Genomic DNA, 14,822 nt, shown 5'->3' with positions numbered 1-14,822 from the left:
TTGCCACCTAAGGGTATCTATATAGCTACCTACTTTGCCCTCTTCTATGTTAAATATGTGTTTTCGTTTAAGTATTCCTATTACTCTTATTTAGTTGCTCTCTCTCTCTATTTTAAAATGTAATTAACTAACTTATTGTTGTTTTAGTATGTGATTGACTTAATTACCCATAGCTGCCGGCATACCATACATATCTGAACAAATCTTTAAATTCCCCTAAAACTCTGTATTAATAACAGTTTAGTTAGATTTTGTTTTCCTACTCTTATCAGAAATATTTAGCGCCTAATATTTCAACTACTTATTATTTATTTCTTGTTAAATACCGCAACCCAACAACAACAATTGCTGGTCATTAACGAAATAACGAAAACATATCGTATCAGGTAGGCGAACGAGAGAGAGAAATTGGCGAGAAAAACCTATTTTGACAAACAAATTTTGTAAACAACAAACATGTTTGTTTATCTTAGAACACAGGTACTCCGTTATATTATGAAAACAAAGCCAAAGGTTTGAAACCAAAACAAATTTGGTTAATAGTAAACAAAATTTGGGAAATTCCCAATATTTTTATCGCCGTAAACTAAAAGAAGTTTAAAAAACTAAATTTCCAAACAAGTTTTCATAATCTTAAGCTTTTATATACATACTAGCTATACCCAGCATGCTTTGCTACTCTAAAAACAATATAAATATAAAACCCACTTAACGATTCTACTTCTAATAGTTAACCAAATATAGTACTTTTTTGTATGGAATTCCTATGGAAGACGTCAAGTTTATAAAAGTACAAGAAAACAAGATAAAATGGAAAAAAAAAAACAACTCACCTCTAGACGTTCAGTGGCCTTACGCAAACGCTCATAATCAACTTGTCCGTGAACCTTCAAAAGCTCCATCATGAAATCGGTCTCCTGAACGGAATTGTGTACCAGTTCCAATTGTTTCTCATAACGCATCCAAAGAGCTAAGCGATTACGCAATATTGTCATAATATTGGTACATTTGCTCTCGAGGAAGGCATGATCATCCTGCAATTGGGATATATCACGTTCGAGTTTAACCGGTGAGACTGACATCTTAAGGCGCATTGGTAGAGTATGTAACATTTGACGAGTACGCATAATCTCCTGCCAGGCACCTATTAACTCTTCGCCGACAGTCTGGCAATCGAGTACAGCCTTTTCAATGGCATCACTGTCTAGTTTTTCGGCATTTTCACATTCATCTAAAATAACGGATAGTTTAGCTTGATGTTTGCGCAAATTCGAGATGCCCTCTTGAATGGCGGTTAGCTGTTGGCGCAATAGAGCGGCTCCTTCCAATTCTTCGGCAATTTGGGTGGATATTTTGTGTGACAAGGCAAAGAGTTCGCCCACTTTTTCGGGTTCAATAGCGGGCTCTTGCAGACCGATACGGCCCAATTCATTGCCTATGAAACCTACGCGTGTTCTCAAGACCTGTATGCGTTCGATGTAGAGACAAAGTTCTTCATCGTTCTTGATAACACCCTTCATGCTGGTCATGGTCAAGTAGATTTCCTGTAGTTCACGTTCTATCAATTTCAGTTTATCTTCTGGTGCTACATCTTCTGACGACAGGGAACGTACTATTTTGTTTTGTATACGTTCAATGTTTTCTGCTACAGCATTACATCTGTCCTCGAGTTGAGCATGGAATTGTCTTTGCAACATTTCATCGGCAAGTGGTATCACCTGTAGAGACTTTTCAAAGGTATTGCCCGCTTCGGTGCGTATATTGTTATGCATTTCGAATTGGGCTTTAATTTCCCAGAATTGACGCATATGCTCGATAGGTTGTTCCAAAGGATATTCGGGTATTTGTATCATTTTCAATTCCTTTTCACTTTCTCTAACGAAAGCTTCCATTTTGTCGGTTTGATTGACATATTGAGTCCAAATATCCTTGAAAACAAGTAAGCGATGCAGGTAAACTGAAACTTCTTCACGCAATTTCAATAGGACAATAAGGGCATCATTAGTCTCTTCTACCAGATTGGGAGCTTGGACCAGGTCTTGAAGTTTATTGGCAATATTTGACAGATTGGTCATTTTCACATAGTGATGGGATATATCCTGGCTCAAAGATTGATAGAGCGTGGTGTATTGATCATAATCGGCCGAAGTTACCGCCGATAAATCGGGAACTCTTTGCTGAGCAACTTGTAACCATTGCTGTTCATCCTTCATGCCTTTTTCTAGAACAGTCCATCTTGAAGCGGCCTGCACTAGTTTAGACGACCTTTCAGAAGCCTTTTCCAATAGAATATTAGCTCTATTGTATAACTCTTTGTGTAATTCTGAATGCTTCTCTCGAGTTTCACTATCTATATTCTCCTCCAACGATTCCAGCATGGCACGGCAATGACTAAGATTGACAAAGAATTTGCGATGTTTTTGAACCTCATTATTCAATTGTTCCAAAGTGCTGGATATTATGGGACCTTCAACTAGTTTATCAGCCAAAACGGTGATATTGGTGAACTCTTTCAAGGTTTGTTCATATTCATCAGCCAAAGCTTGCAATTGCAAGAGACGATCTCTTTCGGCAATAATGTTGTTGTTAATATTGCGACAAGACTCATAGGCAGTGTAGATATCTTGTGGTACCTTCTTGCCAGGGAAATCTCTTTGGAAGGCTCTAGCGTTTAACATCAGCTGAGAGATTTGAACAATAGTATCATTGTTCTGCAGTTCCAGTTCTTCTAATGAAGTAAGTTTCTGTTTCAAAGTACTATCATGATTGACAATAACTTCGTAACGTTCTTGTAGATCTTCCAAAAGTCCCGAAATACGATGTACCAATACCAAAAAGTTATTCCATTTTTCCAGATCCTTAACGTCTTGTTTTTGATTGTCTTGGGTTTTTTCCTCAACCGCACTAATGTGCATCTTAAGAGTATCTAAGCATTGTTGTACCTCAGGCTGGTTGATGGTATTCGTTTTAGCCAAATGTCCCTCTAAATGATTTACACTTTGACCAATAGTATTTAGCTCTTCGTTAAGATCATTGTAACTCTTGAGTTTTTCTTCGGAAGGACCATCATTAGTTTGTTGTCTAATCAAATACACACGATACTCAATGGTTTCCAACCAGGTGGATATTTTTTCAATAACTGTTATAACAGTTGTTTGAATTTTCAACTCATCACCGCTATTAACAGCCTTCTCTAGGTCATTCAAACTTTCATTTACTTCTTCAACTCTTTGTTCAGTTGGTATTTCTTGAATTTGATGTGAGAGGGTGGCTAAATGCAAGACATTGCTAAGTGGAGTGGGTTGAACTTCAACTTCCTTTTTCTGCGTGATTCTACCTCCAATAGATTGCTTGGTCTTGGCCCATACATCAGGTCTTTCGATTATGATAGTTTGTTGACCAGGATAATGCAGTAGACTTTCGGACATGATTAAAGCTTGGGAAACATCCTTAACAGATTGCTCTCTGGGTGCTATGGTAGCAGCAGTCATCCAAATGCTTTCGTTGCTGCTTTCGTCTGGCATATTATCTGGTCCCGGTGTTATAGGAACTGCAATTTCCTCAGTAGGCGAAGTAACCTCTTCGATGGTAACGGTTGAGGTAGGTCGGCTACGTGGTTTAGAGCTTTGTTGAGAGGAAATGCTAACCTTACTTTGTTCACTGACATGAGCCGGTAGATTGGGGAATTCTTCAATTACAGTGGTTTTGGTAATTTGCAATTGTACTGCTTGGGGTTTCTTTTCGGCAGTTTGTACCGTTACTACCGGTTCCACTGTCTTATCTTCACCGAATTCCAAATGAACACAAACATTTGTTTCATCATCTTTTGGTTCTTTACTCTTAGGATGTTCAATAGTTTCAATATGTTCATATACAATAGGTTGACTTTCGGAATCATCCGACTCTGGTGGTATGGTAACAGTTGTTTGTATCTCTAATTCATAGGGCTCTGTCGAGGTTACTGAGAAATCTTCCAAACTTGGCTCTTTCACTTCAAGTACTTCTTCTCTGGGTGAGGTTTGTGTATCGGTTGTGGTGGTTGTTAGCACAAACTCTATGGTGGAAGTTTGTTGATCTGTTTGTTCAGTTGGAGTTATTTCAATCAATGATGTTTGCGTTGGTACATCCGTCATTTCTTGTGGCACTGCTTCTGGTATTGTTACAGTTTCGGTTAGAGTGGCATGTTCTTTAGTCTCAATCTGTTTTTCGGGCAAATCGAATGTAATATCACTAACAAACTCCTTAACAAGTGGATTAACAATATCACTTGTATAGACTTGGGGTTCGGAGGTTGCAACTTGTGGTGTTGTTTGTAGTTCCTGTTCTGAAGTTGTTATAACAAACGTTTGACTAGAGGTGTGTGACATCTCTGGCTTGGCTTGCATATCCTCGGTTTGAACTTCAGAAGTTGCTGTAGGTATGACCGCAGTTGGTTCTTGCTTTACCTCTTCCACCAGGTCTGTTTGCACTTCGGTTTCATTTACTTTAACAATAATGGTTTGAGACTCCGATTCACTGTTATTAGGTGTGGTTTGTATGGAAACTTCCTCTTGTGGCACACGAGGCTCTGGTGATGTTTGAACTTCCTTAACCTCTAGCTCTAATGAAACTTCTGGCTTTTCTTCTTTGGGTTCTTGGCGCGGTGTAGTCTGCTGTTCTTCATCCTTAACATAGGATAATTCTATAACATCTACAGGCTTAACTATCTCCTTAAGAGGTTCTCGTGGGGATTCAGAATCGGGTGTTAGTATAGCTTCTTCCACCACTTTAACTGTTTCATCTACTGAGATACTTGATACTTCACTGTCTGGTTTGATTTCCAAAATAGATTCTTGGAATAGTTTTCCTTCAGATTTCAAACTTTCCGATTTATCATCATCGGTTTCTAAGGAAGTTAAAGCCATGTGCGTATCATCTTCATCTAAAACCTTGAGGGGTTGTTTCTTTTTACTGAGTTTTTTCTTTTTACCTTCCTCAGTCTGCTGTTCTTCATCCATAGTTTTATCTTCTGGCTCATAACCTACATCGGAAACAGCAGAGCTTTCTTCAAGCTGTGTTAAAGGTTCTTCAGTTACAACTTCCTCTTTGGGAGTTTCCAGTTTTTGTTCGTGAGGAACTTCAGAGACCGCTGCCAGTTCTTCACTTTCTGCTAAATGCTCAATTGGTTTGGGTTCCACAACCGCTGGCGTGGGATCTTTTATCTTCTTTTTCTTTTTACTTCGCTTGCTATCGTGTTCGGCCTCCACGACGGGCTCTTCGGCAGTACCAGTTTCTACAATAGTCAAAGACATTTTAGCTGGTACATTAGCTAATTCAGAGCCTTCAGTTTCGGGCAAAGTAACCTTAAGAACACTAGATCCATTGCCTTCAATAGATGGTGCGGACATTGTTATAGGAGTTGCAGTAGCTTCGCCCGAAATAAAAAGCTGTGTGGTGGCTTTAATATCCAATTTTGTTTTATCTTTCGGCGATTTTCCAATAAGTAGATCTTCACTGGAAGCGCTAACCACAGAGTCATCAGTTTGGAAGGGAGATTCTATAGGTTCATCGGTTGGCGTTTTCGATAGATGATGTGAAAATTCTTCACTTTCCGTTACAGGTTTATCTATGCCGGGCAAAATTGTTTCGGTAGTGGTTTTTACAATTGTTATAGTAGCCATTTCTGGAATTTTCTCAACAACTGTATCGGGTTTTTCGGGTTCAGTAACCTCTTGAGTTTCTCTTAGAGGTTTCTCTTCAGCGATTACAGTTGTTTCGGTTGTGGTCTTAACAATTTCAGTATCAGGTTGTTCTGATGTAACCTCTGTAATATGTATCTCTTCAGTATCTTTAGTTTCCTTTTCCGTTGGTTCGGTTGTAGTATCCAATATCTGAGGTTGCTCAACTGTTTCTGGTTTAGTAGAGACAATTTCTTCTGGTTCAACCTTCGATTCCTCAGGTGTTAATACTGTTTCTGATTTAGGAGATACAATTTCCTCCACTGTTTCTGGTTTGGTAGACACAATTTCTTCTGGTTTAAGCCTAGTTTCCTCTGGTGTTAATACTGTTTCAACTTCTGATTTAGGAGAAGATATTTCTTCTTTTACAATTGTCTCCTCAACAGAGACAATTTCCTCCTGTTTGACCTTGGGTACCTCTGGTATTAATACTGTTTCAACTTCGGATTTCGAAACGACAATTTCTTCCTCCTCAGCTGGTATAATTGTAAATGTTTTGGGTTGTTCATCTTCTTCTAGGGGCTGTTGAATATGTTTCTCAAATTCATAATTCTCTAAATTAACCGAATAACCAGTTTCATCATTTAGAGGCCAAATTTGTTCGGTTAATTGTGTAGTAGGCACAACATCAGCAACAACTGCTGGTGCAACTGGTTCTGTATGTTTAGAAAATTCAATATCTGTTGGCTGTAGGTGATGTTGTACCGGCCATATTTCCTGGAGATCTTCAACTTTGGGTTCCTCCTTTTCAATTGTTACAACTGAAACAATTTCATCGGATTTTGTTGAGACGACATCGGCAGTTGGTGTTTTAACTACAGTGTCAACAACTTGTTCAATTTCTACTTTAGGTGCAGGTAAGTCAACAATTTCTACTTTGGGTGCTTGAGTTTGAGGACGTTCGAAAGTTTCTGTTGTTTGTTTTGGCTGTTCTTGTTCTGGTTGCTGTTGTTGTGTTTCGTGTGGTTCAGTGGGGGTTGTTGTTGTTGTAGTGGTCAAAGTGGTAGAATCAATATTAAATACCTGTAAGGGAGTTGTGCGTGTACCATCGGTTATATCAGTCGATATTTCCTGTACAACAACACTAGGTTGTTGCATAAGGCGTTCGTACTCCTCCTCGCTTACCACTTTACCATTGACAGTGCGCACTATATTAACACTGATTTCGGGTGGCATTTGTTCTTCATTGACTTCGATTTCTTCGGGTTCTTCAACAACTTCTTCGGTGACATGTTCTTTGCCATCGATTACCACAATACGCTTGATGATTTTGCGTGTTTTACGTATAACTCTACGGGTAACTTGTTGTACAACAGCCTTAATACTGCCTTGGGTGGAACCTTCGATCAGTCCTAAGTTTTGTGGATCCAAATAGGCTACATCACCTTCATGCAATGGCACACCTTGCATTTCTACTTCTGGAGAATGTAGTTCTTCATATTTCTCTACTACAGGTGGTGTTTCAAATTCTTGAATTATAACAGTTTCCGGATTGGAACCATCCACCAAAGTGCCACGTGTCTGTTGAGTGATAACCGTTGTATATCCCGTCTTATCATCATGTGTCTTCTCTACAGTTTGAATATTTTCCAGATTTACTTGATCAGTTGATTGAACTTGTATATTGCCTTCAGCATCGGTTACTGTATCCAGTGAAGACACTTGTTGTTGCTGAACAATTTGTTGTCGTGTACGAGTGATTTTCTTTAGTATTATATGCTTAGTACCATCTGGTCCTACCACAACTTCTGTAGTAGTTTCATCTGGTTCTACAAATGTGGTTTCGAAAACTTCCGGCACATTTTTCAATATTAACTCGGTAGATCTTTCAACATCCTGTTGAGGTTTCTGATGATAACGTGCTTCAATTTCAACATTTTCCGGTACATCGGGCACTTCAACATTTGGCACTGTATCGATTTGTATAAGCTTCTCACCATCTTGTTTTTGGATTTGTGTAATAGTAATATTTTCAGTGGGTTTTACCATCTTTTGAGTTTGCATAGACATTTCGGCAGTTTCTACAGGAACTGCTGCACTAGCAGCAAAACTGGTTTGGGCCTCAACATTAGCATATTCCTTAGGTTCTTCCTTAGGCATTTCCAAGCTAGCTGAAGTTTGTGTCTCTACAGTATAGGCAGCCTGTGGCAATTCCTCTTCTTCAGGCATTGGACTGGAGTCTACAGTGCTGGCATTTGATTCTACTGACTCCTCAGTTTGGCGTGTGGGAGGTTGTATTTGTTGTTCCGCCAAAATTCTCTTGCGTTGTTCTTCCTCTTGTTTAGAGCGTCTCAATTCCACAATTCTAGTTTCAATGGTGTAAATACGTTTAGTGGCCACTGTTATTTGTTCTCTTAGTATAACAATGACATATTGTAATTGTTCCACTAAGTTATTAGCCAATTCAGCTACATCATCATGAGCCAATAAAGGTTTCGTTTTTTCCACCAAATCTTCTAAGGACTGTTGACGTTCTTTCAAAGTACGCAATAACTGTTGACTCTTTTCGACTTGAGCCTTCAGGGTGGGTTCATCTTGTGGACTATCGGCTGTTAGTTCTAAACTCTTAAGCTCTTGTGTAACTTCTTTAATCCAAATTTCAATTTGTTCCAAATGAATTTGATATTCTTCCAATTCTTGGGTGCGTTTCTTTTGGGCATGAGCGGCATTCTGTAAAAATTAGAGAAATTTTTAAAAATTTAGTTTAAATTCTTCTAGATTTTATTGGTATTTCGTTATCCTCTACTTACCGCTATCATGGTAATACCCTGTTGGGTACGTCTCAATAGTAGATCTATACGATCGGTGATTTCATTAAGTAGTCTTTCTGTAGCGGGATCTGTTGGCAATGTCTGACTTAAGGTTTTAAGTCTTTGGGCTTCCTGTTCTTGATATTCTAGATTCTCTTGGATTAGCTAAAGTTTGTTTTAAGGAAAGAAATGTGATATTTTAATGTCTCAAGGATAATTCCGAACTTTAATTTAACTTAAGTTTTACTAAAGAAAATTGTCCTGTTTTTGAGCAACTTTTACTATAGAAAATTGTTTAGTTTCTAAGCAACTTTTCCAGTTTAAGCTCCTGAGCAACTTTTTCTGTAGAGAATTGTGAAGTTTTTGAGGAACTTTTCTGAGAAAATTTCTGTTTTTAACCAACTTTATTACAGAAATTTCTCAGTTCCTAAGCTTTAGTTTCTAAGCAACTTTTCCTATAAAAATAGCTCAGTTTTGTAGCAATTTTTCTTAAAAAAATGTTCAGTTTAAGGGCTGATATAATACCAGATTCTGAGCATATTTTACTTAGAAAACTCTTCAGCTTCTGAGCAACTTTTCATGTAGAGAATTGCTTAGATTCTGCTCAACTTTTCCTTAGAAAAGTCTTCAGCTTCTGAGAAACTTTCCGTGAGAGAATTGCTTAGTTTCTGAGCAATTTTTTCTGTAGAAAATTCTCAGTTTTTTAACAACTTTTCCTATAAAAAATAGCTCAGTTTCTTAACAACTTTTCCTATAAAAAACTGCTCAGTTTTGTAGCAAATTTTTCTTATAAAAAATGTTCAGTTTAAGGGCTGGTTTAATACCGGCTTCTGAGCATCTTTTCCTGTAGAGAATTGCTTAGATTCTGAGCAACTTTTACTTAGAAAAGTCTTTAGCTTCTGAGAAACTTTTCGTGAGAGAATTGCTTAGTTTCTGAGCAATTTTTTCTCTAGAAAATTGATCAGGTTTTGAGCAAATTTTTCTATAGAAAATTTCTCATTTTCCAAACAACTTTTTCTGCAGAAAATTGCTCATATTCTGAGCAACTTTTTCTAGGAAAAATTACTCAGTTTCCAAGCAATTTCTCTTATAGAAAAATGCATAGTTTTGAACAACTTTTCAAATACAAATTTGCCCAATTTCCGAGCAACTTTCTGAGGAGCTTTTCCTGTAGATAATGACTAAAATTCTGAGCAATTTTTCTGTAGAAAATTGTTCATTTTGTTAGCAACTTTCCCTTTAAAGAATTGCTCAGTTTTTAAACAGTTTTTCTTATAGAAAAATCAGCAGTTTTCAAACAACTTTTCCTTTATAGAATTGCTAGGATTCTGAGCAACTTTTCTTATAGAAATTTCCGCAGTTTCTAAGCAACTTTTTCTTTAATAAATTGCTAAGATTTTAAGCAACTTTTCTTATAGTAAATTCCTTAGTTTCTGAACAAATTTTTCCCTTAAAGAATTGCTAAGTTTCCGGAGAACTTTTCTTATAGAAAATGTCTTTAATTTAGAGCAACTTTTTCTATAAAAAGATTTTAGATTCAGAGCAACTTTTTCTTTAAAGAATTGCTAAGATTTAGAGCAACTTTTCTTATAGAAAATTTCTTTAATTTAGAGCAACTTTTTCTATAATAAGATTTCAGATTTAGAGCAACTTTTTCTTTAAAGAATTGCTAAGATTCTAAGCAACTTTTCTTATAGAAAATTCCTCAGTTTCTGAACAACTTTTCTCTTAAAGAATTGCTTAGTTTCCAGACAACTTTTCTTATAGAAAATTTATCAAATTTAAGACAACTTTTCCTATAAAAAGATTGCTTAGTTTCAGAGATTTTGAAATTAACCTAAAGTTAATGTTAATTAAACTTAAATAAATAACTTAAAATACCTATTTTAAAAACTAAAACCTAAACTACAGATTTTGAAATAAATTTTTGTAAATTTTGTAAATTTTAATGTATGAGGAATGCTGTGTTAATTTTGGTATGTATGTTTTCAAAGTTAATAACGTTCCTTTTCAAACGGCACATTCAAAAAACAAGACGTTATTTGAAAAAAATGTTTTCTTTTTTTTGCAATTAAACAAACAAAATAAACTTTTCTTAAGAAAAAAAGCTTTTCATTTGTCAGGATGCTGTGTGTGTGTGTGGGTGTTTTTTTTAACTTTTATAATTTATATAGAGAAAACATTCAAGTACTTACCTTCAAACCCTGCAGCATACCATCCAAACTGTGCTGTGGCAAGTATGCTATGGCACCTTCGACTGTCGTTAGCGATTGAAGCAATTCATCAACATCTTGGTTTAAAACATCCTATATATATATATGTATGTGGGATTATTATTATTAATATTTGTGAGATAATAAAAGAAATTAAGTTAAATGTAAAATGGAATGGTTATATAGAGTAAAATATTTAAAGAAATCATTACAAACGTATAAATAAACCAACAATCAATAAATTGATATAGAAAATATTAGGCTTAAATAATGCTAGAGAAGGACATAACTTAAAGAAAAGCTTAAGGAAAGGATTTTAAACGATTTTAATAATTTTAATAGATTTTTTTTTAAAGTTATGTCTTTCTTCAAGCAATGGGAGCTTTAAATACTTGAATTGTATATACAACTTAAACTTAAAAGCAGATCAGGTCTAAGAATAACAATATAGGGCATAAAAGTAAACCTATAGTTCTCTTAATAACTAAGGACAAGATCACTTACAAGATCTCTTAAGTAACAAGACATTTCTCTTTAAATGATAAAACAGTTTGGAAAAATGTCTTTTACAAGATTTCAAACTATGATCTTGTCTTAGTTTTGGATAATTATAGCCCTAGGGAAACATATTTACAAGTCTTACATGCAAATTTCTTAAAACTTCTTTAAGGAGAAAAAAACAAAAATCATGCTTAATTAATTAATTTAAAAAATTTTTTTAAAAAATGTTCATTAGCTTACACATACACAAACATTGGCAAACACTTAAAAACACTAAAAAAAGATATTTTTTGTATTAAAAAAACTCATTATTCTTTTTAAATAATGATCTTAATGCAAAAATTTAAAAATTTCGACATAAATGTGATTTAAAGAAAATCAATCAATAGCTCTCTCTTTAATGATCATCGATCCTGAACATTCTCTTTAATTATAAAAATTTTTTAAAATTTTATTATTTTTTTGTTTTTTCACTAAATCTAATGATCACCACTTTCTGTTTAGTATTTAGCAATTATTAGTTTCAAACTGAAATCAGAAAATTCTGCTACACATTACTTTATAGCAATTATGCAGTGTTGCAAAAAAAAACATTTTGAAAAAAATAATTTCTATTTTTAAAAAAGCAACACATTTTTCGCCACGAAAATATTTATAATAAAAGTATATTTTTATATTCGGCTCTATTTGTATTTGCCACAAACTATGAAAAGTTAATGAACTCTTCCTATGTTTGAGATTTTTATTATGGCTGCTTATGAAAACTTTTCAAAATGTTGCGTTTTTTTTTTTGTGGATCTGCACACGATCGTGTTGTATACAATGATCGTGCTTAGAGTTGTTTATAGAGAGAAAATATTAAGGCAGATCACTTGTTAAGAAATATTTTCGAGACTCTGTGAAAATATTGTTTCATATTTGTAGAACATATTAAGAGGGATCGTTTTTTAACAACTCGTTTTGAGGATCAGTAAAAAAATATTGTTAAATATTTATTTTAAATATGAAAATTTTAAGGAGTTAATGAACGATAACACAGATCACTAAAAATATTATTCAGTATTTCTTTAAAATATGAAAATATTAAAGTGGATTGTTTGTTAACAAGAAGATCACTGAATATTTTTTTTAATATGAAAATATTAAGGAGGATCTTTTGTTAATAAACATTTTAGAAGATCACTGAATATATTTTTTTTAAATTTGTGTTCAATAGGAAATTATTAAGGAGGATCTTTTGTTAATAAACATTTTACAAGATCACTAAATATCTTCAATATTTTCTTAAAATATGAAAATATTAAGATGGATCATTTGAGGATCAGTAGAAAAATATTGTTTAATATTTCTTTAAAATATGATAATATTAAGAAGGATCTTTTAGAAGATCACTGAAAATATTGTTTAATAGTTCCTAAAAATATGAAAATATTAAGGAGGATCATCTGTTAACAAACATGTTAGAAGATCACTGAATATATTGTTTAATATTTCTTTAAAATATGAAAATATTAAGAAGGATCTTCTGTTAACAAACATTTTAGAAGATCACTTAATATATTGTTTCAATTTCCAAGATCTCTGAAAATATTGTTTAATATTTCTTTAAAATATGAAAATATTAAGATGGATCGTTGGTTAAGAAACCTTTTTGGAGGATCAGTAAAAAATAATGTTTAATATTTCTTAAAAAATATAAAAATATTAAGATGGATCGTTTTTTTTTTTTTTTCAGAAGATCACTGAAAATATTTCTTTTAAATATGAAAATATCTGGCGTGATCTTTTCTTGATAAACATTTTAGAAGATCACTTTACAGATTGTTTCGGTGGATCTATAGTTAAAAACAGTTTAAAAGATCACTGAAAATATTCTTTAATATTTCTTATAAATATGAAAATATTTGAAACTTTTCAATAAAAAAATATGGTTTAAAATTTCTTTTTAATATGAAAATCTTAGGGGTGATCGTTTGTTAACCAGTATTTTATAAGATCACTAAAAATATTGTTAAATATTTCTTTAAAATATGAAAATATTAAGGCGGATCGTTTGTGCTCAAACATTTTTGAGGATCGCCAAACAAATTTTAAAATTTCCTAAGAGATTATAAAAAAAATTGATCTAGTTAGAACATGTGTGATCTATTATGATTTTTTTTTAAAGAAAATTTGTTTTTATATAAAACATCTTATGAAGATCACTTTAAAAACATTTTTAAAATCTTTCTTTCTTCTTTTCTTTCCTTTTTAATAAAATGTGTTATTTCATTTAAAGAAAATTTAACATGAAATTTTTTTTTAACTAGATCATGTGCGATCGTTTGTGGGTAAACATTTTTTAAGGATCACCAAACTATTTTCAATATTTCCCAAGAGAAATTTTAAAATAAAAAAGTTGTAACCAGATCGTGAGTAATCTAGTAGTAAGATCATGAATTTATCTATTAAAAATATTTTTTTAAGAAAGATCATTTGAAGATCACTTTAAAAACATGTTGAAAACCATACAAATTTAAAAAATCTTTAAAATTTTCTTATAATTTTAAACATTTTCTTAAAAATATTTTCATAATTTCCAATTTTAGTTTTAATTTGGCAAGATCTTTTATATAAAAACCTCAAAAATAAAAAATTTTTTCTAAAATTATGAAACCTAGTCTTTTTAAACATTATAGCAAAATTTTTTTAAAATTTCCGAAAGCCAATATTTGTAACAATCAGAGGACTCACAAAATCTATAACTCAAACCAATCACCTTAATTTTAATATATATATATATTAGAGATATATATAGTATGAATATGCAAATACTCAAAAATTGTATTTATTTAAAGGTGCTACTGCCGTACGGTGATGTTGTGTATGTGTAGATTTTCTGTGTATGTGTAATTTGTGCTAGTATAGTATTTAATATTTTTGGAAATTATGAAAAAAATATAAAAACCCAAATTGGAATTTTAGTTGAAATTATAAAAATTCATAAAATTTTGAAAGGTTTTTTCTAGCAACCATATAACTCTGCAGTTCCGGGGAGAAGTTTTAGAGTATATAGTTTAAAATCTGGAAAATTTTATGAAAATTTTGATGAGAAATTTGGTTTAAAATCGCATCAAATTTAAATAATTTATTTAATTAAGTTCATCTTCACGATCATTAACGATCTGTAGATGCCTTTAATTGCTATTATTTTAAAACTAGTTTAAAAAATTATTTAAAAATATTTTTAGAGATTTCTCGAATTATTATTCTACTTTTTTCCAACTGGGTTTTGAACTACTGATCTAATACTGAATAAGTTAAACATGCGGTATTTTTTTCTGAGGGGGTTAAATTAACTCTTTTGGTTTTTTGTTTTAATATTTGTTAGTTTTTATTGATAAATATATTCTATAAACTCTAAACTACAGACTAAATTAAATGCTAAAATTTTTAAGGACACATTACCAGTTTAATATAAATATTATTTAAAAAAAAAGGTTATTTCAAAAATATTAGTAATTTTTTAAAAACAAATAAAACTCAAAATCAAAAGAAAATAACTAAAAAATTTAAAATAAAATTAATAAAAAAATAAAAAATACTAATAAAATAAAAAAGTGCAAAATAATGTATTAAAATGAATAAAAAGAAACAATTAT

The 14,822-nt window shown here is 32.7% G+C and overlaps 1 protein-coding gene across 1 annotated transcript in view; it reads right to left on the bottom strand.

Moving 5' to 3' along the window:
* LOC119609569 (titin-like) overlaps window positions 1-14,822 on the bottom strand; it is a 52,839-nt gene that overhangs the window by 17,968 nt on the left and 20,049 nt on the right. Inside the window, exons 3-5 of the mRNA XM_037964413.1 lie at window positions 10,663-10,773; window positions 8,468-8,632; window positions 834-8,387 (exon numbers count right to left, since the gene is read on the bottom strand). Of these exons, the coding sequence (XP_037820341.1) occupies window positions 834-8,387; window positions 8,468-8,632; window positions 10,663-10,773 (7,830 nt within the window). The remainder of the gene's footprint in view (window positions 1-833; window positions 8,388-8,467; window positions 8,633-10,662; window positions 10,774-14,822) is intronic.

Source organism: Lucilia sericata, unplaced genomic scaffold (genome assembly GCF_015586225.1).
Source record: "Lucilia sericata isolate MDLA Ls3-8-SP2 unplaced genomic scaffold, ASM1558622v1 Contig001007F_arrow, whole genome shotgun sequence".
NCBI classification, from domain to species: Eukaryota; Metazoa; Arthropoda; class Insecta; order Diptera; family Calliphoridae; genus Lucilia; species Lucilia sericata.
This window is presented reverse-complemented; position numbering and strand designations above follow the sequence as displayed.